Source organism: Polypterus senegalus, chromosome 1 (genome assembly GCF_016835505.1).
Source record: "Polypterus senegalus isolate Bchr_013 chromosome 1, ASM1683550v1, whole genome shotgun sequence".
Lineage (NCBI taxonomy): Eukaryota > Metazoa > Chordata > Cladistia > Polypteriformes > Polypteridae > Polypterus > Polypterus senegalus.
Window position 1 is genome coordinate 191,264,743 of NC_053154.1, and position 26,918 is coordinate 191,291,660.

Here is a 26,918-nt window from a genome sequence, read left to right on the forward strand (position 1 = left end):
AATGCCTAAGAGAAGGTTTATGGATGTGGTGAGAGAGGACATGCAGGTGATGGGTGTAACAGAACAAGATGCAGATGACAGGAAGATATGAAAGAAGATGATCCACTGTGGCAACACCTAATGGGAGCAGCCAAAAGAAGAAGAAGACAAGTTTTCAGAATTTGACACAATGTCCTACCTATATGAACATTTCAAATTGATTGAAAGGCAAATAAGTAACACAAGACATTCCTCTCAGTGTTTTCTGGAGTCAGTAAAATGTGTAAGTTTAGCTTTTAACCATGTAGGCACAGCCTAACACATTTTTTCCAAAATAAATGTAAGAAATAGTGCATTAGAAAATTGAATGTCAAACTGTCTATGGTGTCTAAGTAGAGTAGCAGAAACGGTCCATCTTGTTATATAAATTATCTCAATGTTTTCTGAACATATACCCATATGTACTAAATAGACTGTGTGACTGCTCATGTCCTATGCTTATTTTTTATTTATTTATTTTTTTACAGCATGAGAAGGCACACATCCTCATTAGCTTCCTCTCCTCCAGACAGGTAAGCCCCCACACAACTCTGAAATCTTTCTGTCCACCTTTTCTGCAATGGAGTTTCTCATTCATTGTTTGTGCCACTAGGCAGAAGGCTGGGGATCATCAAAGACCCCCTTCAATAGCAGTCAGATTTCAACTGTTTAAAACGACTGCAAAATTCATATTTATTTTCTTCTTTATATGTTTACTTGCTTTTCCCAAAGATGTGTGTATTATGATGATTACCAGCAATTCATTTTCCTGGTATGTAGCCTTTAGGTTCTTCTCTTAATGGCAGATAGGAAGAAAAGTCAAAACCAGCTATACACCTGTTGTCTGTAACCTCTTATCTGTCTCACATCTCTTTATGTACCCTGTATATTCAATCCTAGGGACCTTTAATGGTAGGCTGCTCAGTAAGTGGAGGGGCTATCTTTCATTGTCATTCCTTGACTTCAACCCAGTTTATCACCAATAGAAGAACACACAAAGCATCCTTGTGTCCTAAAGGATCCACAGTTAGGCAAGGAATGATCAATCAGAACTCGGCTATGCTAGTCATCAAATCAGTTAGAGACACTGAGTTTAAGCTTTTAGCTTAAAAAATATTTTAATTTGTGTAATAACTAATTACTGTAGATATAAGCAATACAAAGAATTACACAACCTATGTGGGTTCATGCAGTCTTCATTCTGTACCAGATAAGAGTCCCCAGATGGCTCAGTTCTTTAGTTATTGTTTATATCACTTTAATATCAAAAAGAGAAAACAAAGGGATTTTAAGAAGACATGGCTCCTTAGAAAGTATCCAGCAGCTAAGCAGGTAGCAAGCGCCATTTAAATGTCCATGACTCCTCTCAAAGTGTCATTCTTGCAACAAAGCACTAACTGAACTAAAACTAAAAAGCTGAACTGAAATTTGAACTGAGACTCTTATTGGAAAAAAATGTTCGAATAAAAGGCAGTCACTTTCACCCCAACTTTTCACCCAAAGTGAACACTTCTGCACTTTCTTACAACGCAGCTTAAGTAGCAGCAATGTACACATTGCATCTCTAATGTTTTAAGTCTCCTTAGATAACAGCATCATTCGAATATGTTGCTTCAGGAAATACAGAGAGTTGATACAAAACTCATTGTCATCCTTATACAGTGTTGACATTTTTAAAAATTGATTATTTTGTTAAAAATAAGATCAGGCATTTTTAATGAAACTAATTTTTTATTGCTTTTACAAACTGATTATTTTGTTTACAAAATGCAGACTAGTCTGAAATGAAATTTATACTGTTTTAGTTCCAATTCCGTATAAAATGAAATAGGATCCACAGTTCTGATTTAATTAGAACCAGTTCTTATTATTTTCTCCATTGCCTATACCTTACCTGACATTACATACTTTTTAGAAGTTTTGCCAATTTCTTTGTGCCTAGTTCAAGGCTCCATCTTCTGCTCTTTAGGAGCTAGTTCATTTAGTCATAATAACTACATAGGCTCAAATGAAAGAAGTCTTATGGGCTTCACCATAAGATGTTTGATTTGGGATCTGTCTGGGTCAGTTAAAGCCCTTTGCTGATTTTTTTGGGTCACTATAAAAACAAATGACTCAGCTGCATATTTTGTGCCTGGTTCTCTTTTTTCCCTCTAACTTGTCAAGCATTTTTGTGGCACTTTTTAACTTGTGTCTTTAGCACAATAATGCCTTTTGTATTTTTATCATTTTTTTTTCATTTTTTGCTGTCTATTTTTCAGTACTGAGATGTTTATTCCTTATTTGCTCCTTATGAATTAGTTTATGTTTTTACTGCCACACACGCCTGCTTAATCAGAGACAGGTGATGGACATAAATCCTTGCTGACTCCACCATAGAGCAATCATAATTAGCTAATTTTATATGCGACTGATTGGGCATGCCTGGATTTTTACATTACATCACTGACACAATCTTGTCAACTCATCAACACATATTGCACCTTTGAGTATATTATGTATCTTTTATGTGCTTGGTGGTCTTGATAATGTCACTGTCTAACTTTCAATTTTAATATTCCTGTTATAAGTGCTTGAAGAGTCTTGAAGAAATTTTCATACAGTTAATGCACAACTATTCTGTTGTTTACAGTTAACCATTTCTTGGGTGACTGACTGAGATTTGGTTAGATGACCTGTTTCCATATTTTGAGTAAGGTCTGCTACCTATTGAGTTGAAAGTTGAACAATGGCCCATCTGGCAGTGCTGCTGAAGCACCTTCTGTTTTGGTGCTAGCATGTTATCAATGTATTCATCTGGAACTCTTTTTGAAGTCATACAGTCAGGTTGACGAGAGACACAATGATTTTTATTTCAAATAGCTTAATAGATTGTTAGAATAATAAAGACAACTGAAACTGTTAGTTAAAATGGAATGTGTTATACTGTAGTTATTAAAATAAACAAGACATTCAAATGCCATGCAAGCAAAACCTAGTGATATGGAACATTTCAGATAAACAACCTAATCTTTTATTAATTTAATGACATATTTATTTCTCTGTTGGACACTTCAAAGCTTTGTCCACTGTGGTATTCTCTAAGATAATTTAGAATAAACATAGAAAAAGAAGCTTGTAAACTATGAGAGCTTGTAGTATTATTTGAACTTGGAACATACTTTTGCTTAGATTTTCAATTGAAGCTTTTAATTTGCTAGAATTTTATAACATGTATTATATGTAATTGAAAACACAATTAATAAAGCTTTCTCATTATTATAAAATATTATAATCATTATATGCAGTACTGCGGTGGGTTGGCACCCTGCCCGGGATTGGTGCCTGCCTTGTGCCCTGTGTTGGCTGGGATTGGCTCCAGCAGACCCCCATTACCCTGTGTTCGGATTTAGCGGGTTGGAAAATGGATGGATGGATGGATCATATACAGTATATTTTTAAAAAAAACCTGGAACAAGATGAGACTTTTTAGCCTGGGACAAGACGTGACTTTTTCAGAGAGATACTTTCAATTCCTGTGAGACGAGACTTTGTGCCAAGAGATTTAACCATGGCCGGGGCCGTAAATAAAAAACAAAGAGTAGAGGACAAAGTAGAACGTCGTATTGAATTCAAAAACATTGGTGCGATACACATGTAGAGCAGGTTAGAGATAATGAAAGTAAAATTTAAAGCCAGTACTAAAACTGTCAGAGAGCTGGCTGAATCTTGGCTATCAAATGATAACGCCATCAACAGACACTTGGACATAAATCCAGCATATGCAAACTTAAGAAGAACATATTCATAATAAATAAAACTTTACAACCACTACTTACTGCTTTGGTACTTATGTCCTTAGCATCTGTCTGTGATCTGGGCTGGAATGTTCACAAAATTTATATTAAAGCTCTTATTTTTGATGAGTGCAGTTTTTGCAAAGCACAGGTGCCTTCTTCGGGGTTCATTCCTGCTTCAAGTCTTGTGCTGATTTCTTAGACTCCATATGCCTTTGAACAGAAAAATATGTGTTTAATAAGGAATGGGTGGATGTATTTCTGTTGTCATGCTAGAGCTTTTGATATCTGTTGCCAGAAGAGGCAAGTAATATCCTACGCAAGATAAATATTGACAGCTTCTTCCTTCATCAGGTATTTTCCCATTTGAGGAAATGTTTTCATCTGTTTCATTTTTCTATGAACACTGATGCATAACGCAGTGTGGGTAAACCAAAGCAGCAACTGATATTACTTAAATAAAAACCAGTGGACCATGTGGTATGGTCATTATATAAAAGTGCAACAAGCAATTGGATGTGTGAAACACATAAAAAGTACAAGAAAAATTTTTAATCTAAAACAAGGCAAGAGATCATAACTGCAGGTAGCAAAAGTTTGCAAGGTTGTGCAGCAAAAACTTTGTCAAAAATCTGGGCTGGCAGGTGCAAATACTTTAGAAGCCACACAAAGTTAAGGCAAGGAAGGCAACAAGTTGAGCGACCACATACTGTGCTAAAGACAGGAACCTGTTTAATTAACAAAGCCAACTGAGGTGACGGGTAAAACTGCCATCAGAAAAGTGTGGTATTTGGCAGCATACATATGTATGTTTACATGTGTGGCCGCTTTCCAGTACCAGGCGTGACACAGAGCAGACTCAGAGAGAGACCTTCCTGGCATGTGCTTCTCAAGGCTGGAAGGGACTTCAAGGCTTTGAAGGCCACTTGGCCGGTTTTTGTAGACGTTTGATGTATGGAAAATAATTAGCCGGTAAAAGAATGTTTTATTTCAGGAAATGATGCAATCAGTACATATGTTAACAGACAGCCCCAGCCCTTTTGAAGTAAATTAGATAGAAATTTATATAACCGTAACAATTTTTAAAGAGAAATGTTCAGAGGGGACCTCCCCTTCTTTCCACTTCCTTCTGTCAAACAGGACTATTAATATTGATCAAGTTTTCAAGCTGGTTGTGTGAGTTTTTAATGGACTATTTAATGCTGACAAACATGTCAGTCCTGGTTGTTGGTTATGTAATACTACTGTGACAGGCCCACCAAGAGCCCACCGCTCAGCTAAGCTATCAAAGTCGTGACCTGTTCGAGAATGTTCATGTTTTGTTTAGTTTTGTTTTCTGCTTTCTGTTCAGTCTATAAAACAATGCATAAGCACACTGAAATGAAAATGAATGGATGTGCTTAAGAAAAAAAAAACCATAATAATACGTTGACATTGTTTATTGCTTGACATTTTGGGAGCCTTTGTTAAATACAAATAGAAATTAAGTTAATGACCTGTCAAGTACATCCATAAATAGTAAAAAGAATTCAACCATTCTAAACCTTCAAACACTGTCTGATTTTAATTTATTTATATTTTTTCTGAGAGCCATATCTCCAGGATGCTATTAGGCCAAGCAGAAGAATTTAGAGAAATTAATTATTTATTTTTTTTTTTTTCATTCTGCATCTACAGCTGTGGTTTAATGACTACTTGGTGTGGAAACCAGAAGAGTTTGACGGTATCGATCACCTAATTGTGCCTCTTGACTTCATCTGGATTCCGGATTTTTACATTTGGGAATTGTAAGTGCACTCTTGTTTTATTTGGAAATGTTTTTTCATGGCTGTACCTTGAATCCATTCACTTCTAAGGATGCAGACTTACAATTATGCGTTCTCTGCACTCTTAAAAATAAAGATGCTAGAGGGGCTCTTCACAGTGATGTCATAGGGGAAACAATTTTGGTCCCCAAAAGACCCATCCACATGAAGGTTCCAGAAAGAACAGGCTCCATACAGTAAATAACCATGAATAGATGGCAAAAGATTTGTGAAATACCAATGGCCTATGATATTTAATGGACTGTTGCTGCATATGTACCGGTAGCAATGGCACGGGCTAAATTTTCTTATTCTGATAATGTCCTGAAATGTAACCTTACCACATGTTAATAATTTCAGTTTTGTTTTCTTTTTTCTACGTACTACAACATTTTTAAAAGCACAAACAACTAACTTCATACGTGAAGAACCCCTCCTAGAATGAAATGGTGCATTGTCAAGCAATGAATTTACGAGAAACCATACAACCCAATAAAGAACCATAAAGCGCAGATAAAGAATCACTACTTTTAAGAGTGTACTTCTCCTCATGGAGTATGAAAGTAATATGCTTAGTTAGGTAAGCTAAATGAATGACTTTTCTGGCTATGGAAAGTGTTTACCTGTTAATAGTGGGTGTTGTTTTTGAAAACAGGCAGATTGCACTTGGAGATTTTGAATCTCTAACAGGCATGATATTATGATGAGGAAAATAAAGTGCAAGGATATCCATAATTGTAGCCTCTGATGTTTGTTTGTTTCTAGTAATAATGTTTTGTCATTATTATTAAATGTAAGAGATGGGTTAATAAATCAAAGGATTGATTCATACTACTGAGACACAAGGATTTATTGATTAAAGATTAATTTCTAAAGGAAACACATGGACCTCCATTACTCCCAAGGTCAAGGCCGCAGCCTCAGTAGTTCATGAGCAGTTGGAGTTTTCTGTGCCACATGTGCTTAACGCTTAGCACATGCTGGAGCTGTCATTCTTCTTCTTCCTCTTACATAAGTGGCTTCATGCTCAGAAAATGCCGCTGCTCTTCTTTCTCTTGCTGCCATGTCACATTCTCAATCAATTTCCCTGTGCAGTTTGCCATAGGAAAGACACGCGTACCAAAAACTTTGCAGAGTTTACTACTAGCCACATTTTTTGCTTACATGTATCACATCATAACTTTCAGTTAGGACCAAGATTCAAGGTGCTGGCCCCAGTGGTTTGAGAGTAATCGTGTGACAGAATAAGACAACTGTTAACATTTTATACGTAAACATAAAGAGATATTTGCAAACCATATATATCTACCACATTCCTATGTCTTAACTTTATCTCTCTTATTTATTGACGCCATGCATTGGGGCACACCTCTCTATTTTAAAGTTATAGTTATAATAAAAATGACCGAGTTCCTTAAGGAATTCTCTTGTGCTGGGAGGGTATGCGATTCCTGGGCTCCTAATAAGGGCTATCCGGTCATTGTATAATCGCATTGAAAGCTGTGTCTGCATACTTGGATAAACATCAGCACCATTTCCAGTGGGTACGGGACTGTGCTTAGGTTGTGCGTTGTCTTCTATCCTGTTTGTGGTTTTCATGGACAGGATGTCAAGGTGCAGGTGGATAGGGAAGGGCAGCCTGCTTGTTGGCCTTAGAATCGCGTCACTGCTTTTTGCAGACAATGTGATTCTGTTGGCTTCATATGGCTGTGAACTTCAGCACTCATTGGGACGGCTTGTGACCGAGTGTGACAAACATGGACTGTCCTCACCGTGCCTAAAGGAGTGGAGTTTAACTACATCTCGGCCTTGTTCACAAGTGAGGGGAAAAGGGATGGTCAGACTGAGAGATGGATAGGGAGACTGTTATATGGTTGTTATACTAATCCACAGTTGTGAAGAAATAGCTGAGCCAGAAGGCAAAGCTCTCGCTTTATCAGATGATCTATGTCCTTACTGCCACCTAGCATCATGAGATCATGACTACAAGCAGATAAAATTAATATTCTCCATAGGGTGGCTAAGCTCTCCCTTAGAGACATGGTGAGAAGGACAGATATCCAAGAGAAGCTAAGAGTTGAACCGCTGACCTTCCCATTGATTGGAACCAAATGAGGTAGTTCAGGAATCTGACAAAGATGCCTGCTTGTGGAAGTTTTATGGGCATGATAAGCTGGGACAAGACCCTGGTGGAGTCACAGGGCTTGCTAGGAGGAATATATCTCCTAGATGGCCTTGAAATGCCTTGGGATCCCACAATATCAGTTGGCAAGTGTGGCTGGGGCAAGGAACATATCAGCCTCACTGCTAACCATGGCCCCCACAAGGGGGGGCTGACAGGGCTCTAGCCAGGGGGCCTGGGATCACAGGGGCCCGGTGAGGGATGAGTAGATATTATGCACAAACAAAACGTATGAACAGAACGCAAGAATTGATCTTACAGCGTTGAGTGTCGACTTCAGCATAAAATATTTTGAAAACTAAAAACAATATCAAAAAAAGTTTCAGATAAAAAAATTTCTACATACATTTTTCTACAACTTTCTCGCTTTGACATTTTATGAATCCAAATAAAACGTAGACCTCTCCACTAGTCGAAAATTTTTAAATTAATTGCTGATTTGGTGTCATATAATTTTATATATTCTTTATTTATAAATATTATAAACAATAAACAAATTATACATAGGTTTAAACACAATTAAATAAGAAATACTACACAAAAAAATTAAACATTTACGTCACTTATTTCTGCAGATACAAAGAGTTAAAGTTAAATTTTTTATTTTTTTCAAAATTGCTGTCATTTTCAAAAAGATGTAATTTCCGGCATTTTGCAAGAAAATTGAGGCCTGCGACAACTGCCATTATTTTAGTCCGAAAATTTCCTATAGGAAACCCTACATTAGAAAAGTACAGTATATCAAAAATGCCAGAGTACATGAAAAACTTGTGGGAAAGTATTATTCAGGAGGCGAAAACAGTTGCTGAGGTAGTAGCAGTGCAAACTCAATTTCCAAATAACCGAAAACCTTCTACAGAACCAGAGTATGATTTCAAAATTGCGGTAGTTTTCCCAGTATTGGATTTTATCATCAGTGATTTAAAGACAAGATTTGAAGCATCAGATGCCATATGCAAATTATTCTTACCCATTTTGAATTTTCAGAACTTGGACAATGCTCAACTCACCGCAAGAGCTGCAAAACTTTTACATGCATATGCAGAAGATCTGTCAGATGACTTACTGGATGAAATCTTTCACTTCAAAAGTATTTACAGTAATCCCTCCTCGATCGCAGGGGTTGCGTTCCAAAACCCCCCGCAATAGATGAAAATCGGCGAAGTAGAAACCATATGTTTGTATGGTTATTTTTATATATTTTAAGCCCTTAGAAACTCTCCCACACTGTTTATAAATATTCTCGGCAAAGTTATACAGTAAATCCTTGTTTATAGCGGTTGATCCGCTCCAGACAGATAAATTAATTTCCAAGAAGTAGGATTCTTTATTTATAAATGTAATATTTTCGCAGTTAGAGCATTGAAAACCTGTTTACGACATTCTAAATACATTTTTTAACATTATTAGAGCCCTCTAGACATGAAATAACACCCTTTAGTCAAAAGTTTAAACTGTGCTTCATGACAAGACAGATATGACAGTTCTTTCTCACGTTTAAAAGAATGCAAATATATCTTCCTCTTCAAAGAATTCGTGTCAGGAGCAGAGAATGTCAGAGAGCGAGAGAAAATCAAACAATCAAAAAATCAATACGTGCTTTTGGGCTTTTAAGTATGCACTTATGCACACCGCAATAAAGCGGCATTTTTTAGAGGAGCGTCCATATCCTCTAGGCAAACAGCCTCTGTGCAAACCGCCTCTCTGCTCACACCCCCTCCATCAGGTGCAGAGAATGTCAGAGAGAGTGAGAGAGACAGAGAAAAGCAAACAATCAAGCATATCGTATATCGTTGAGGAGTTTTAGTTAATACGTAATACATGCTCTGATTGGGTAGTTTCTAAGCCATCCGCCAATAGCGTCCCTTGTATGAAATCAACTGGGCAAACAAACTGAGGAAGCATGTACCATAAATTAAAAGACCCATTGTCCGCAGAAATCCGCGAACCAGCGAAAAATCCAGGATATATATTTAGATATGCTTACATTTAAAATCCGCGATGGAGTGAAGCCGCGAAAGTCGAACTGCGATATAGCGAGGGATCACTGTACAAGACAGTTTTTGGTGTTGAAAAAAGCCCAATTAGAATTTTGAATGCAATTACGACAAAAAACTTCAAGGTATATTTGCAAATATCTGTCTCGCTATTAGATTGTTTTGTACAGTCCCCAGTTACTGTTTCTTCAGCAGAAAGATTGGCAAATTCATTAAAAACATGGCAAAGAAGTACAACTAGTCAAAAACGACTTAATCATCTAGCAATTTTCTGTATCGAAAATGATTTAGCTAAACATGTTGATTTTAATGAGGTCATTGAAAATTTTGCGTCAAAGAAAGCTAGAAAACAGATTTTGCAATCATTTTTGATACTATTGTAAGTTTTTCATTAGGATATTTACTTTATAAATATATTCAATAAATGTGCATAATACTTCTTATGTTTTTGCATCATTAACCTTGCTTATTTTATTTTAAATCCTATTAGGTATCACGTTTTCTTTAACCCTAGGTGAAGGGCCCGCCAGAGATCCTGGCCTAGGGGCCCACGTTAGAATGTGGGGGCCATGCTGCTAACACAGTTGGAAAATGGATGAATGAATGAGTGAGCACAAAGCAGTAGTGAGACCTGGACAGGACACCAGTCCAACACAGGGCATAGACACACTCACACTGGGCTGATTTCTAGATGCCAGTCACTGTACCACAGACATCTTTAGGATGTGTGTAGAAAAAACACATGCAAACAGGGAGAACATACAAACTCCACATGAACAATGATTGGACCTAAACAGTTATTAACATCACTGGTTTTATTATTGTTCTTGTCATTGTAATTGCTAGGGACCTATTGTGTAGTTTTATTTTTTACAATCATCATCTGACTTACTCATTCATTTTCTATAGAAAGGGTTGTAAAGCCTATCCAAGCAGATTATTGTACAAATGAAAAACAAGCCCTGTAGGCAACAGCAATCCATCAAAAGGCACACACATACACTCAAACACACAGACAATCACAACTGGAGAAAGCAGAGCCACTATTCAGCCTAAAGTGTTGAAAATATCAGATAGCGACTGAGGTGAAAAATGAGTTCAGGACAAGTAGTACTAACCATGACACCACACTTCCAGCCAAGTGTTAAAGCATCCAAGCCTTACAAAAGAGAAACAATGATTTCTTTTTCCATCCATCCAACACAGAAGACATATGATTGTAATCTGGGATTCACACAAATACAGTACTCGGCTTTCTTATGTCTGTTTCTGTACATTATGTCATTACAGTATACCTTTTATAAGAAGACTACAATTTTTATAGATTTTTGAACACTTTCGTTCTGTTCTCTTTCAAGTCAAAAACACTATCACAAGTAATAGTCAAGATAAATGGTCTGCTTTATCTTCAAACATAAGAAACAGGGGAACCTGAAAAATCTATTGCCATGAAACAGCATATGCCTCTTCTTGATTTGCTCTGTTATCACAGATTGTTCTTCAACCAACCCACCAAATCCACCTTAATAAAAGGATAAGTGTTTGTGTACCTGTGAGTCCATCTGGTTGCTGTGTTTCTTTCATTCCAACAGATGGCGCATCACAAACATTAACACTGCTGTTTCAAATCCCATACCAAATGGCATCTCATAAAGATATATGCATTGCATTGGTCATTCCTATTGATAGCACACCCCAAACATTTGTAGTAATGCACCATCTGTTGGAATGGCAAATGGAATGCATTTTATTATCACAAACATTACAACATACATTCCATTAGATGGTGCACTGCACTCATCAACACTGAGGTCTATGTTGATTCGTTAAATTTAAATATGTCTTAGAAGAATATAACAGCTAGTAGAAGATGAAGAGTACCTAAAGTAAGCTAATATGAAATTTTACTTATTTTGTTTAATGAACAAATTTGTTTAACGCCTGTATTAATAATATGTGAAAAAGTCCATCCCCCACCACACATACTGTACACACTTTGTAGCAGCATTTATCCAACAGTTCCACAATTCTACAGAATTGTTTTGAATTATTCAGTGTGGCACAAGATTCCACAGCATCACACCAGAATAAAAACAAAAATTGGAAATACACAAAAAAGGGAAAAGTTCTGGTATATGAGGCTTGTTTTTAAGGCTTACATAGTTACTTAGTTTCTCGAAGTTACTGTATAGTTGCATTTATGCAGTCAAAAAACTGTATTCCATCATAACAGTCACTTGAATGGATTAAGCTGTTGAACAGTTCATACTTCTAGCAGACACTATGTTACACTATATAACGGACTAATTAACATTCTGTTATTATATATTTAGAATCTGTTAATAAATATAACTAAGAACAGTACATGTTAGATTGAATTATACATTATCTAAGTAAATAACAAAACTTAACATTTTTATTCTACCTAATCAAATACTTATGTAGCTCTCACACCCTTAGTTAAATCAACACAATTGAAGGGGTAGCTGGAGTCAGCTGAATGGAGACAGCCTGGCTTGGTGACAGTCAGCGCTGCTCAATATACACATCATTTCTTTTGACCCACTACCATGAAAGTGAGTCAAACCAGCATCCAGCCCACACCTAAAATCATTCAGAAAGTCTTAAATCATTCTAAGAAACATTCACTCAATCGCAGGTTTCTCCTGACTGGTCACCATTCATAGCTCCACTATCATAAAGACACTACACAGGGAGGAGACACAGGAGAAGGCGGAAACTCCTGTTAACCAAGAAGAACATAAAGGGTCATCAGGGAGCAACCAGAAGATCCCCAAGCTTTCTGTAAGGATATTCTATGAACAATCTAAGACAAGATTGGAATGTTTTGGATGACATGTTTAGCTTTATAGTGTTCTTATTGTAATGTGCACAGAGTACAAAATCATTTTAATTTGCATGTACTAATCAACGTGCAACATATCACCACTCTCCAGTGCCTTGATTTTGAATGCTAAAGTAATATTATTTATCATTTGTTAAATATAATCACTTTTATCCACTCTTATTTAAACACAATCATAAATAAACCTATAAAAATCTGTAGATGTCCCATTATGTGTGGCATAAAGCAAAAAGCAGTCTTCAGCAAGAACGTTAAACATAGGGGTGGCAGTTGGATGGTGTGGGGATGCTTTACTGCCTTTGTACCTGAAGGACTTACCATAATATAAGGAACCATTAACTCTGCTCTGTAACAGAAAAGTCTTAAACAGAATGTCCTGAGAGCTGAAGGCTCTAGTGCGGTTGTGTCAATGGTCCAAACCACAAAAGCAAATCATGTCAAAATGGCTTAAATGAAGTATAATCAAAGTTTTGTGCTGGCCTGACCTAAAGCCAATAGCTATAATGAGGCAGAATATGAAAAGAGCAGCTTATGCTCATAAACCTTCCCATGTCTGTGAATCAAGCAAGAGTCAACTAAAAGTCCTAACCAGAGATGTGAAAGACTGATATTGAATCATAGGAAGCATTTTGTTGCAATCATTGCAGCTAATGGAGTTATAAGTGTTTGGGTAATTACTTTTTCAAACAGTGCCAGATGATGTTGGGTAACTTTGTTAATTTAATACATAACATGTGTTGTAAAAATGTGTTACTTTTTTACTCAGGTGCCCTGTATCAAATATTAAAATTTGTTTGAAGACTTGAAAATATTACATTTCAAAAATGTACCAAGGAAATCAGGAAGGGACAAATATGTCTTCACAGTTCTGTGATGGACTCATCTTTCATGTTTTCTTAAAAATGTGCAGCTAAAGTGGTGATGGAAGATCTCTGGAGTGTAGATAAAAATTTAAAGCCAGTAGATCTCACATAAACTCTTTCCACTAGGTGTACTATTTCCATTTCAACTAAATTTAAAGTTGAAAATGTGCAATATTTGTGCAAAAGTATTTCCTCCCAATTTTTCATTGGGTGTAAAGATTATTATGTCAGTTGGTGATGTTAACAGTCATTATTCCATTATGTGTTATTAATTCTTAATTGCTCTGAGGAATCACATGGCCTTGCTTAACTTCAGGATCAGCTCTCAACTGGCTGCTGGTCATGTTCATTTAAATTTTGTTGTCATGATTACTGTCATCTAATAATACTTCCACTACCTAAACGATTCAGCTGAAGTAATCTCCAGAAACAGCTGCCTTTTTGACAATAATGGGCAACAGGCATGCCTTGTGCTTTCCATGCTGCTTAGCCCTATTTGAATTTGAACATTTGAAATATAAATAGCAGACACGTTGCAGCTATTTGAAATATTTCGTCTAGTACAGAATGCAATCTCATAAGCCTCTTGCCTTCTTAAGTCAGTCATCTCTGTTTGCTAAACTGTTAAATTCCTTTTTTTTCAGTGTTGGTGAAAATTTTTCTCCACTCATGTCATATGCATACATTCATCATACTGGAAAAGTCATCTGTGATCAGCCAATAAGAGCTGAGACGTCTTGCTACTTGGATATTTTCTTCTTTCCTTTTGATACTCAGAAGTGTTCATTTACATTTGGACCATATCTCCATACCGGTATGTCAATATACTTTTATGTTCTGTGGCTTTATAAACTAGACACCGACTGATACTAGAAAATGCTCTTGTAGTTTCCACCTTGGTCTTTTAATAAGTTTTGAGCTGGGCCATAATTCAGGTAAAGAGACTTTCATGTCAGATGGATTTTCACCTCTTTCTCTGTCTTATTTCAAAACCATTCTTCATTTTTGTTTCTTAATAGGTGGATACAAAACAAGCTTTTAAGATACATATAATATGTATGTGAATTGTCAAGGGTGGTTAGTAGGGGAAATGCTGACTGGAAAGGCAGATACCTGACAGATATGTGGTCTATAAAGAGAGGTATGGGTTCTAGCAGGAACAATGTATGTAGTCCTGCCAGAGTAAACAGAGCATAGAGAAAGGAGATGACATGCACCCTAAATGAGTTGTGTTCTCAAGATAGCCTTTGGAGGTGGCAATAATAGAGAGTGGGAGTGATTATATAATAAGAGCCACATTGCCCCCAAAAATAATATCTGGGACTGTTCTGTCTCAAGGAACGAATGTGCAGCTGGGGGGTTGTCTTTGAGATCTGCCCATTAAGGATAATGCCATGCCCACATCACACGGCAGTGGAGGAAGCCCTATTATGGTTTACTAAACCAAAGTATGGAGACTGGAAGTTGCCCAGGGAGGTGAGAAAAGACTGCTGTGTTTCCAAAAGGACTTCAGATATTGTCTTAGGAGGAATAGTTTGGAAAGCACTCAACTGGGAGGGAGAAGAAGAGTGCAGGGTAATTGGAACATTTGGGAAGCCAAAGCAGAGGTGGATGGATAAAGAAAAGGAAGATCTGAAGGAAAAGGGCTTGACTGGTGAGGAAGTGCAGGGCCGAGCTGTTTGGAGAAGGCTGCTCAAATGCATGGACCCCACAAAGAAGTGGCAAAAGATGAAGAGGAAGATGAAGAAGAAGAACTCACTGACACCTTTAGCACATACAGTTAATGAGTCAGCAGTTGTGTGATGTTACACCATACCACCAGAAGGGCCTGGAGATAGTAGACGGTCATGTCTCTGAATGTTGTGCTTCAAGGCATCCCAAAGGTGATCTATAGAGCAAAAGTCAGAAAAGACAGAAGGCCAATACACCAGCATTCATATTCTATGAAAGCTAACACCACAGCAGTTGTGTATAGCCTGGCATTTTCCTGGCCAGCTTGTGTAAGAAGGTGTGAGCATGAACACCTTTTCTTTATTGTGTTTTCATTAATGAAGGGATTCTGTCTGACAACAGTTTCAGCAGCAGTATGGGAGGCCTATCTGAAGTGATCTCCCTGATGGGCTAGTCTGAGATGTTGGTCCTGCTCTAGTGCTGCTTAAAGGCAACCAGATTCTAAACATTCATCTGTTCTGCCCATCTGGTTAAATCTTTTCTGCAGTTCAGACATTCAAGTCATTATTTAATGTATCAAAAAGCAAATGCTGTAAGTCTTCCATTTGTCTTGTCATGACCTTCGAATTAAGGTCTTTTTAAAGGTGAGCTGATGTGACATTGTTCCACCTAGATGCAGAGTTGCACAATGAGATCTAACAGGCATTAATGGGCTTGGCCACTTGCTAATTTTCACTTCACAAACTGTATGGCTTTTTCAGAGGGCTAAAGCAAATTGACACTGTTTTGTGAAAGCATATACATTATAACTATAATTCTCTCATTCCAAAATTATTGTATTTCTTTTTCCTCAGTATATCATGTTTCTCTCTGTTTAACCCTCCTTTTAGTTTAATAGATACCTTTCCTTTGTGTACGTTGACATCTTTAGACATTATTTTAACTTAAGATCACTACAAGATAGCCCCCTTGTAGTTAACAAAATGTATAGTCAAAGTCCTGACCTATGCCCTATTGAAATGTTATACAAGATACTAAACCAAGAGGTTCATAGACAAAACCCACTATTCTCATTGAAGTTCTGTGAAAAAAGACCCAACCAAAATTCTTCCACATTAAGAAACTGAACATCTGAGAAAAGAAACATCAGCTTGCTGTTATTACCGCTAAAGATTGCATGACAGGCTATTGAGTTCAAGGGAAAAGATAATTTTTTTCCGAAGAGACATTGGGTCTCATTGGGTAAGTAAGTATCAAATTGGTTTGTTTAAGGGGTTCATTGAAATTATTCCACTATATTCTCAAGTGACACATAGAGTTTTACATGTAAATGAAATAAAATAAAATAAAATGCTTCGTAGCTAAAGCAGAAACCAAAGTAATTCAAATGGAATGACCTTCTATTTAATATCTTGTGTTGGCCCTTGACAAGACAAATCACAATTGGAAAGTTCTGTAAAAGAATATGTTATATATTCACATGTGTGAACACATGTGTACTGTAGCTGGAAGTCCAGTAAATGTAATTGATTCACGACTATTAGTGGAACAGGCAAAATCGATTTCTTTGTTGCTGTAACCAAAAGGGTTCTTTAATCATAAATAACGATTCTAACGTTAACTCCAGCTTTCTAGCCACATGTTTTTATATGAGACATTGCTAATATTTTGTAGTGATTGGCTTGTATTTATGTAGTTATAGTACTGTAAGTCACGATGCACACCCTTACCTCTTACAGTATATGACAAATGAAGGTAATAGTGAAAGAAGGTTTGTGTTAGAGGTGGACTTCTAAATTGGAACTCAACAGTTGTAGGTCCAGGTCTACATAGCTCTAGAAATCCTGTGGTACCCATGGGGTTCACCCAAAGACATTAAGAGATGTGAGCAGATGCAGAATTCATTGTTTTCAAATTTATTATTCAAAATATTGTGACGCATACAGCATGCAAATTTGCTTGCAAAGGCAGATGTATGGTAGTGATTACTAGTTGGAATACCATTTTCTTTTTTCCCTTACACATTCTCTGTTTCAAGAGTTCCCTTAGGCTGTGTACTCAATTCATGTGCTATTTTAAGGGGAAAAAACATTGCAGTTGGGAATGTGATGGGGCTTTTGTAGGAGCAGCTGGGAGTGGAATAGGAAATGAGGATGTTTTCATTGACATGTAAGCAAGAATGGGCAGTCAACATTGAGATATGACAACATGTCTAAAATGTGAAATAAAACTCCAGGGAAACTGTTATTCCTTTGAGTATAAATAAAACCTTTACTTTGGAAACAGACTCGTTTAAGTATTAAAAATTCAATTAAGATGTCATTATATTTATGTTTTTTTCTGAATGCCACACATTCACAATATATTACTTAAATGGAGGGGGCAGATGTGCAGTGGATAGCCACTTCAGTAAAATAAAAGGAGAAGTCAGATTTACAGATTTTATATTACTTTTATTATTTGTTTATTTGAGGAGGATTGGGCCAAGCTGTTCAGAAAGCAATGATGTGAATGGTAGCAGTCAGAGTATGCTATTTAATGCAGGACAGTATTCACCTGATATGAAAAAAAGAAGGAGAGGGTCTAGTGATTTATGAAGGAGATACAAGAATATTACAATTAAAGCTGATAAGAGTGGAAAACTGACTGAATTTGTCCAGGTTATTGCCTAGGAGTGGTTGCATCATCCTGTTGATGCTTATTTTTATTTATTTAGTTTTTTTTTGCTACATTGAAGATCCAGCTTAGGTCCAGGAGGCTACCACCTACTAAGAAAATGAGGATGGACCTATCCAGACTCCAAAATCAGGCTGTTTCTGATGAGTTTGCATGTAGTTTTTGTGAGGAACTTACGGACGTGGTTGTGACTGCTGATCCTATTGTGATATGGGAGACCTTCCATGACCCCATGACAAGGTTGCTGAGGGTTGTGTTGGTGTTACCGGTGTTCCCAGACGGAGGTGTTTCATCTCACAGGGCACTCTGGATATCATTGAGAGAAGTCACAGCACATCGTTTGATGGCAACTCCAGGCTGTACTGGGAACTGTGATGACTGTGAGAGCTCTGAGGGAAGATAAGGAGGTGTTTGTTAGAGGAATCTGTGTGCAAGTGACACGCCATCTATGGTCTAGTGACCCACATCCTGTTTACAGACATACTGAAGCATTAAGCACAGCCAAATCTGTTCCATGGAGAGTCGCAGTCAGGGCAGCTGATGGAACAGTCTTTACAGGTGACACTGCAGTTATGACCCGCTGGCCTGGCTACTTTGAGCTGCTGTGTAAAGCTGATTCTGCAGCTAGGACATTGGATATCTCTGGGACCACGGTTCTTGAGGCTGATCCTCCAATTAGCTGTGAACCACCCAGTTTCACTGAGATTACACAGGTGGTGAACCAGCTGAGGGTAGGGAAGGCTGCAGGAATCTGTGGTATCTTGGGTGAACTTCTCCAGGCTGATGGTAAGGCTGTCCCCTGGCATTACAAGCCATCTTTGCTTCCATTTGGGAGACTTGCGTCATCCCAAACTACTTGAAAATGGGATTTGTCTTTCCTATCTGTAAAGGAAAGGGTGATCGCCTAGATTGCAGCAACTACAAGGCGATAACAATGCTCTTAGTGCCGGATATGGTCCTTGCTAGCGTCATCCACAATAGGATGTATCTGTGATCACTTGCTCACTTACCAACAATTGGAATAGTCTGGTTTTACGCCTAAGAAGTCTACCTTCAACCACATTCTGGCACTGAGGGTTCTCATGGAGTGCAAATGCGAATATCAGCACAGTTTCTTTGCAACCTTTGTCAATTGTCGTAAACCAACTGACTCAGTTGATCGAGCTGTGCTGTGGGACATCTTGAGACTTCTCAGGATCCCCTCAAGGTTGATGGATATCATGGCTGGCATGTACACTGGTACTGTGAGTGCTGTGTAGAGAGGACGCAGAACCTCTGTGTTTTTCCCAGTTGATTCTGGGGATCATCAGGGTTGGGTTTTTGCTCCTACTATGCTCACTGCTTGCATGGACTGGGTGTTGGGCAAAGTCGTGAAGTCCAGCAGCTGTGGGGCATCCGTTGGTGAAGAGAGATTCGCTGATCTTGACTTTGCTGATGATGTGGTGATCTTTGCAGAGTCAATGGAGACTCTGATTGGGGATCTCAAGCGACTGAGCAAGGAGTCTGAGTGTCTGGGCTTGTGAGTGTCCTGGATAAAAAAACAAGATCCAGGGCTTTAATGACCTCTTGGGCACAGCCATCAGTAGAGTGTTTGTCTGTGGAGAGAGTGTTGACCTTGTTGAGAGATTTACTAACCTTGGCAGTGACATTCATGTCTCTGGTGACTCTTCCAGTGAAGTCAGTAGATAGATTGGGAGAGCATGGTGGGTCTTCCAGTAGCTATGCAAAAGTACAAAGGTCCAAGTTTTTAGAGTCTGGTGCTTTCTGTCTTGAACTGTGACATAGACTGGACTCCTTTGGTACTGTGTCTCTTCGAATAATTCTTGGGTACCGCTGGTTTGGCTTAAAAAACTGAAACCATATAGACTGAAACCAGACTTCAAATTCATACAGAGATGTATTTTATATTCAACAGTAGACAGCAGTAATCCCCAGTAAGTCATTTGAAACTCGGCCTTCGTTTTTCACTATAATCTGTGAATATAATTTTCATAAATGATATGTGAAGAACAGAATTTACCACATAAACACCACAAGGTGTGAATGAAACCGGGGCGTCAGCGAGCCCCAAACTCCCAAACACGATCACACCAAGAGTCCCAAGTTCAAATAAAGGATGGTTTATTCACCAGTCTATACTAATAAAGCAGGTTTCATTTCAAAATTCTACACGTAACGGTCATAACGGTTGACAACATCCGCTATGTTAAACTTTCTTATTTATGGCCCCATCTTCACGAAATGTGGTAGGCGGCTTCCCTGCCCTAACCGAAACCGATGTACGTACTTATTTCGGTGGTATAACGCCACTGTTGGCCGCCATATTGAACTTTCCAACAGTCTTTGTTGCCCTCACGGACTCACTGACTCACTCATCACTAATTCTCCAACTTCCCGTGTAGGTAGAAGGCTGAAATTTGGCAGGCCCATTCCTTACAGCTTACTTACAAAAGTTAAGCAGTTTTCATTTCGAAATTCTACGCATAACAGTCATAACGGTCAAAAACGTGTGCCATGTTAAACTATCTTATTTATTGCCCCATCTTCACGAAATTTGGTAGGCGGCTTCCCTGCGCTAACCGAAATTGATGTGCATACTTATTTCGGTGGCATGACGCCACTGTCGAACTATTGAACTTTCCAATGGTTACCTATGGGCCCATCTTCAAGAAATTTGGTATGCGAGTTCCCAACGCTAACTGAATCCTACTTACGTACATATATACGTCCATAGCCTGCAGCTCGGTCGCCGTGTGAGGAGGCCTTGGGTCCACCATCCCCACACCTCCCACGTTGTTGGCTGTCTGCCTATATAAGGCCGTCTGTTACTCCGGTCTCTTCATTCCCTTCCTTGCTTCGCCACGGTATTCACGTCTCCCTGCTGATAACTGCAGCCTTTTTATTTAATCCATGGCAGTTCCGCTGTTTTATTGTTCGTTTATTATGATTATAGTTATTGTATAGGTATTTTAGACTTAGCTTACACTGTTCAGGTACCCATTTCCTTTATCGTTCCAACCGTACCCCCATTAACATGTCTATCGAGGTGATCATCATCGATCAAAGAACTGTCACTTACCAAGTGGTTTCCATGCCCGGAGATGGCGCCTGCCTTTTCCATTCTCTGTGTTACATATTGCATGGCCATATCAGGCTCACTCTTGATATCCGGAGGAACATTGTGTCTTATGTATTGAATGACTGGGACAGGTTCAAGGTGTGGACTGATGACGTTACAGGAGATAATTATACTACACAGGAGCACTATAAGAGTGAAATGCTTAAGCCCTTCACCTATGCTTCTGCATGTGAGTTGATGGCTGCCACTGAATTGTTCAGTTGTCGCTTTCAAGTATACCGAAATGGCCAAATATTTTACACCTTTGGACACCCGCCAATGCCTCTTAAACATCTTAGATTCACAGGTGACGATTTGAGTAGTGGACACTTTGATGTTTATGAATGTTTAAACTCTCAAAAGCTGGATGTGAAGTTATTGATGAAACCGGTTGTATGCTTACAATGCTTGACAAATGCCGAATGTCATTTTAACACAACAAGTCCTGTAAATACTAACGTAATTGAAGCAAACCATGAAACTCAAACCGATTATGACAGCAGCAAAACAAGCTGTGAGATTTGAGGCAAGATTACTGTTCACATGGCCAACTGTACGTTGCATGCTCAAGAGTAAGCTCAGCGCACAGCTTGGTCATATTACAACCGGAGGGCCGAACTGACAATGTGGTATACAAAGAGATCCTTAACAAATAATTATTGGTATATTTTCCCTCAGTTTAAAAAGGTTTACTTTTCTTCCTAATAAAAATTTTAAAGCAGTACTTTGCCGCTGCGAAGCGCGGGTATTTTGCTAGTCTATATACAGTGCATCCGGAAAGTATTCACATCGCATCACTTTTTCCACATTTTGTTATGTTACAGCCTTATTCCAAAATGGATTAAATTCTTTTTTCCTCAGAATTCTACACACAACACCCCATAATGACAACGTGAAAAAAGTTTACTTGAGGTTTTTGCAAATTTATTAAAAATAAAAAATTGAGAAAGCACATGTACATAAGTATTCACAGCCTTTGCTCAATACTTTGTCGATGCACCTTTGGCAGCAATTACAGCCTCAAGTCTTTTTGAATATGATGCCACAAGCTTGGCACACCTATCCTTGGCCAGTTTCGCCCATTCCTCTTTGCAGCACCTCTCAAGCTCCATCAGGTTGGATGGGAAGCGTCAGTGCACAGCCATTTTAAGATCTCTCCAGAAATGTTCAATCGGATTCAAGTCTGGGCTCTGGCTGGGCCACTCAAGGACATTCACAGAGTTGTCCTGAAGCCACTCCTTTGATATCTTGGCTGTGTGCTTAGGGTCGTTGTCCTGTTGAAAGATGAACCGTCGCCCCAGTCTGAGGTCAAGAGTGCTCTGGAGCAGGTTTTCATCCAGGATGTCTCTGTACATTGCTGCAGTCATCTTTCCCTTTATCCTGACTAGTCTCCCAGTTTCTGCCGCTGAAAAACATCCCCACAGCATGATGCTGCCACCACCATGCTTCACTGTAGGGATGGTATTGGCCTGGTGATGAGCGGTGCCTGGTTTCCTTCAAACGTGACGCCTGGCATTCACACCAAAGAGTTCAATCTTTGTCTCATCAGACCAGAGAATTTTGTTTCTCATGGTATGAGAGTCCTTCAGGTGCCTTTTGGCAAACTCCAGGCGGGCTGCCATGTGCCTTTTACTAAAGAGTGGCTTCCGTCTGGCCACTCTACCATACAGGTGGCTGATTGGTGGATTGCTGCAGAGATGGTTGTCCTTCTGGAAGGTTATCCTCTCTCCACAGAGGACCTCTGAAGCTCTGACAGAGTGACCATCGGGTTCTTGGTCACCTCCCTGACTAAGGTCCTTCTCCCCTGATCGCTCAGTTTAGATGGCCGGCCAGCTCTAGGAAGAGTCCTGGTGGTCTTGAACTTCTTCCACTTATGGATGATGGAGGCCACTGTGCTCATTGGGACCTTCAAAGCAGCAGACATTTTTCTGTAACCTACCCCAGATTTGTGCCTCGACACAATCCAGTCTTGAAGGTCTACAGACAATTCCTTTGACTTCATGCTTGGTTTCTGCTCTGACATGAACTGTCAACTGTGGGACCTTATATAGACAGGTGTGTACCTTTACAAATCCTGTCCAATCAACTGGATTTACTGGTGGACTCCAATTAAGCTGCAGAAACATCTCAAGGATGATCAGGGGAAACAGGATGCACCTGAGCTCAATTTTGAGCTTCATGGCAAAGGCTGTGAATACTTATGTACATGTGCTTTCTCAATTTTTTTATTTTTAATAAATTTGCAAAAACCTCAAGTAAACTTTTTTCACATTGTCATTATTATTGTTGTGTGTAGAATTCTGAGGAAAAAATTAATTTAATCCATTTTGGAATAAGGCTGTAACATAACAAAATGTGGTAAAAGTGATGCGCTGTGAATACTTTCCGGATGCACTGTATATAAAGCAGTTCCATGACTGACTGACAGACAACGCAAAGACCAATTCGCTGGACGTAAAGGGCTGAAATTTTGACAGTGCATTCCTATAATGACCTGGATAACAGCTAAGAATGGATTTTTTTGAAATTCCATCCCTAAGAGGGTGAATTGGGACACTCCAATACGTTTCCTGCCACTGAGAAGAGGGGCGAACAACACGGCACACATGCATGGAATGAGGAAGGGGATGCTCAAATACAGAATAAGCCTATAGAATGGTTTTGTGAATGGGCCATTTTGACTCCAAAAAACAATCAAACTGCGTTCATTAATGGCATGTTGCTGAAGTCCTTTGATGGAGAAGAAATGGTCTACAAGTCGATAGACACTGTCTGTAATGCAGAATAAGCCATTAACTATCTGGTTGAGTTTTTAAATTCCCTTAAACCACCGAGTCTTCCATACCATAGGTTTACTCTGTGGAAGGGCACACCCGTAATGCTCCTTCAGAATTTAAAACCACTGAAACTGTGTAATGGCACTAGACTGCAAGTTAAAGCCCTGCATAAAAATTTAATCGAAGCCATTATTTTGAAAGGGTGTGATCAAGGAGAAAAAGTGTTCGTGCTGTGCATTTCTCTAATATCCAATGACCTCTCCTTTGACTTTAAGAGACTGCCATTTCCCCTCAGAGTATGCTTCGCCATGACGATAAATAAGTCTCAGAGCCAAACTTTGAAATATGCTGGCGTAGATTTAAGGGAAGATTGTTTCTCCCATGGTCAGTTTTACATTGCTTGCTCACGCATAAGTTCGCCCACGAGCCTGGTAATATTAGTGCCGCCCAATTAAGAAACAAAAAATATTGTTTATAAGGAAAGCCTTTAAAAAGCAATTAAATATTTACACTCCCACGGCATCAGAAGTTCCATGCGAAGAAAGTCATGGGCAATAACTATAACTTCATATATATATATTTCCCAAAAAAAAGTATATTTAAACAGAGTCCCGCGCAGACGAAATCGCAGGTAAAAGCTAGTTTCTCTATAAAGTAACACATGCACAAAGACAGATTGTCTCTATCCACAAAACACAATAAATATTCCCAATTCCTCTTACCACCGAACTGCCTTCCTCCACCTGAGTGTTGCTCCCCGTCCTCCCAACTCCAACTCGCCTGGATAAGGGAGTCTCTTTTATTACGGACCTGGAAGTACTTCCGGTGTCTGGGCAATTGCCTAATGGAAGCACTTCTGGGTCACATGGAAGTCCCATAAATTGGGGAGCACATCTCCCTACAGCGCCCCCTTGCGGCACCCATGGTCCCCAGCAGGGCTACTGGTTCCTGAATGGGTGCCTTCATGGAGGGCTGTTTCCATCTAGTGTCTGGGGGGAAAAGAAAGTCCCAAGTAACCTCTTCCAGTTCCAGTGGGCTGTCTGTCCCTCTGTTCTGGCCATCTCTTCTGAGTCTGGTTCCTCTCCCTTCCTTGGTCGGGATGCCTGTCTGCTTTCTAGGAGCCTCCTGTATGGGTAAGGAACCATCCCCTCGTCTGGCTGCAATGCCGGTCTAGCCCATGTGGTGTCTACAAAGGACAGCAAGGACATTAGTCCATCACAAGTTACTCAGTCATACATTCATACAGAGCAAATCTAGGTTTACCAATGAACTTAATCCAGAGTCGACAGTAACATAGGGAGAGCATGCTGTCCCCACATAGACATGAGCTGCAGGGCAAAGTCAGTTATGAGACAGACACCATGCTACACTTTGTGTGATGGTTTCCTGTGATCCCTGCAGTTAAACAATCTGGTATGCAAAATGAATTTGTAAGCATTGCTAGAAAATTTTAAACATCCTTCTATATAAAAGCGGTCGGGATTGTCCTTCCGTCCCGTGAGTGCTACGCAGGCGTGGAGTTTCACACACGCCCTGTCCATTTTGCAATGCACGATGGGATTTGTAGTTTCGTTTTTCCAGGTAAAAGATGATTTTCTACTTCAGACTGTGCGATATCTTCTTCTTCTTTCTTACTATAAAAAAGCGGTCGGGATTGTCCTTCCGTCCCATGAGTGGAAAGCGTGCGGTGTTCCGCTTATCACAGACTTACTACTTGCAGCTTGCGGTACGAAGCGACATGATGTGAGCAGAGTTCTGGTGCTCCCATCGTTCCCTTGCTTTTGTGCGATGCGCTGGAAAAATAGACAAAATTATGTCTCTGGAAATAATTAATGTTGATGGAGTACAAATGCCTCACCGCGTAGTAAATATCAGGGGGGTTCAAAAGGGCAACCTCAATTAGAAAAAAAATGTAAATTTCATCACAAAAATAACAGAAACTACGAGTATTAAAGTAATACCGCTCAAATGCAATATAACCAAATAAACGAGTTTGTATAAAATATCAAATTGATCTACATATTGAATTGCGTTAAGAAGTGGTCAACTTAAAAGTCGGTCGCCTTAAAAGGCGGGTCAGCCTAGTTATTAATTAGCAATGGAAGAAGACATCTTTCTCACCTTGTACTGTTAGAGAAACAACATTCATATTATTTATTAATTATTAGGGCTTTATCAGATGGTCTTTATAATGTATGTGGTCAACCATGATATTCAGTCTGACTGTAAGATAGATATGTTTTCTGCTTAGAGACAGAAAGCTGGAAAAAATGGTTATGATACCCATTGACAATGAAAGATCCCAATCAATTTCTATTAAGCAATGTTAATTGTTCATATTACCAAAATAATTGTCCTGCACAAGACTGCAGAATATTGAATATTGGATTAAAAATTTTAGAAGGCCAGTACAACTAGTTATAATTATAAAAGGCATGGAAACTTTTCAGCAGGGAGTCCGCCATCAACAGGGAGTGGAAAACACAAAAATACTGAAGTTCCACATTATGAGCAGTTTTAAATGCAATGAGAAAAGGAGAAATTCTTCAGCTATCTGTACTGACTGAAGTTAAAGGACACCTTGTTGCTGTAATAAATGATTTGATTAGCCAAGAGATGGTGGAAGAAAGTTTTAACTTTGTATTTATTAGCGGGGAAGAACAAGGCAGACAGGAAAGGAGAATTTGCCACTTTAGGACGGAATCTAAATGCAAAACTGATTCATTTTTGGAAAATTCCAAGTCTTTCTGAAGATGTCTTTATGAAAACATACTGCAATATGGATAAGAGTGCTTGAATGATTCTGTATTTTTGAATTATTAATACAATTTGGCTAAAAAAAATGTCACGTATATATGTTATGTGTTGACTATTGCATACCCAGGCATGTTTCTGCTTCTGTGCCCTGAAAGACTTTTTCCTGTCTCACAGGTTTTAGGTCCAATAAGTAAGTAGATTGCAGATTGTACTGATTTTTTAGTGGAGCTTTTATATTTATTTGAAAGAAATTGTATTTCTTCTATACTCCCGTTGTAAAAATGAAAAACACATACGGAACTATTTTAAATTGAAAATTATAAGCTAATAAATAAAGGATAAGCAAAAACCATCCATAACCAGCAACATATTCGGGAAAATGTCATTAAGAATATTGTACTGAGAAAAACAT

The 26,918-nt window shown here is 38.8% G+C and overlaps 1 protein-coding gene across 1 annotated transcript in view; it reads left to right on the forward strand.

The window, feature by feature from the left end:
* Positions 1 to 469: 469 nt before the first annotated feature.
* Positions 470 to 26,918, forward strand: part of LOC120518806 (5-hydroxytryptamine receptor 3A-like) — a 53,142-nt gene continuing 26,693 nt past the window's right edge. The window contains exons 1-3 of the mRNA XM_039741788.1: positions 470 to 551; positions 5,472 to 5,581; positions 14,152 to 14,321. Coding sequence (XP_039597722.1) covers positions 474 to 551; positions 5,472 to 5,581; positions 14,152 to 14,321 — 358 coding nt within the window. The 5' untranslated portion in view covers positions 470 to 473. The remainder of the gene's footprint in view (positions 552 to 5,471; positions 5,582 to 14,151; positions 14,322 to 26,918) is intronic.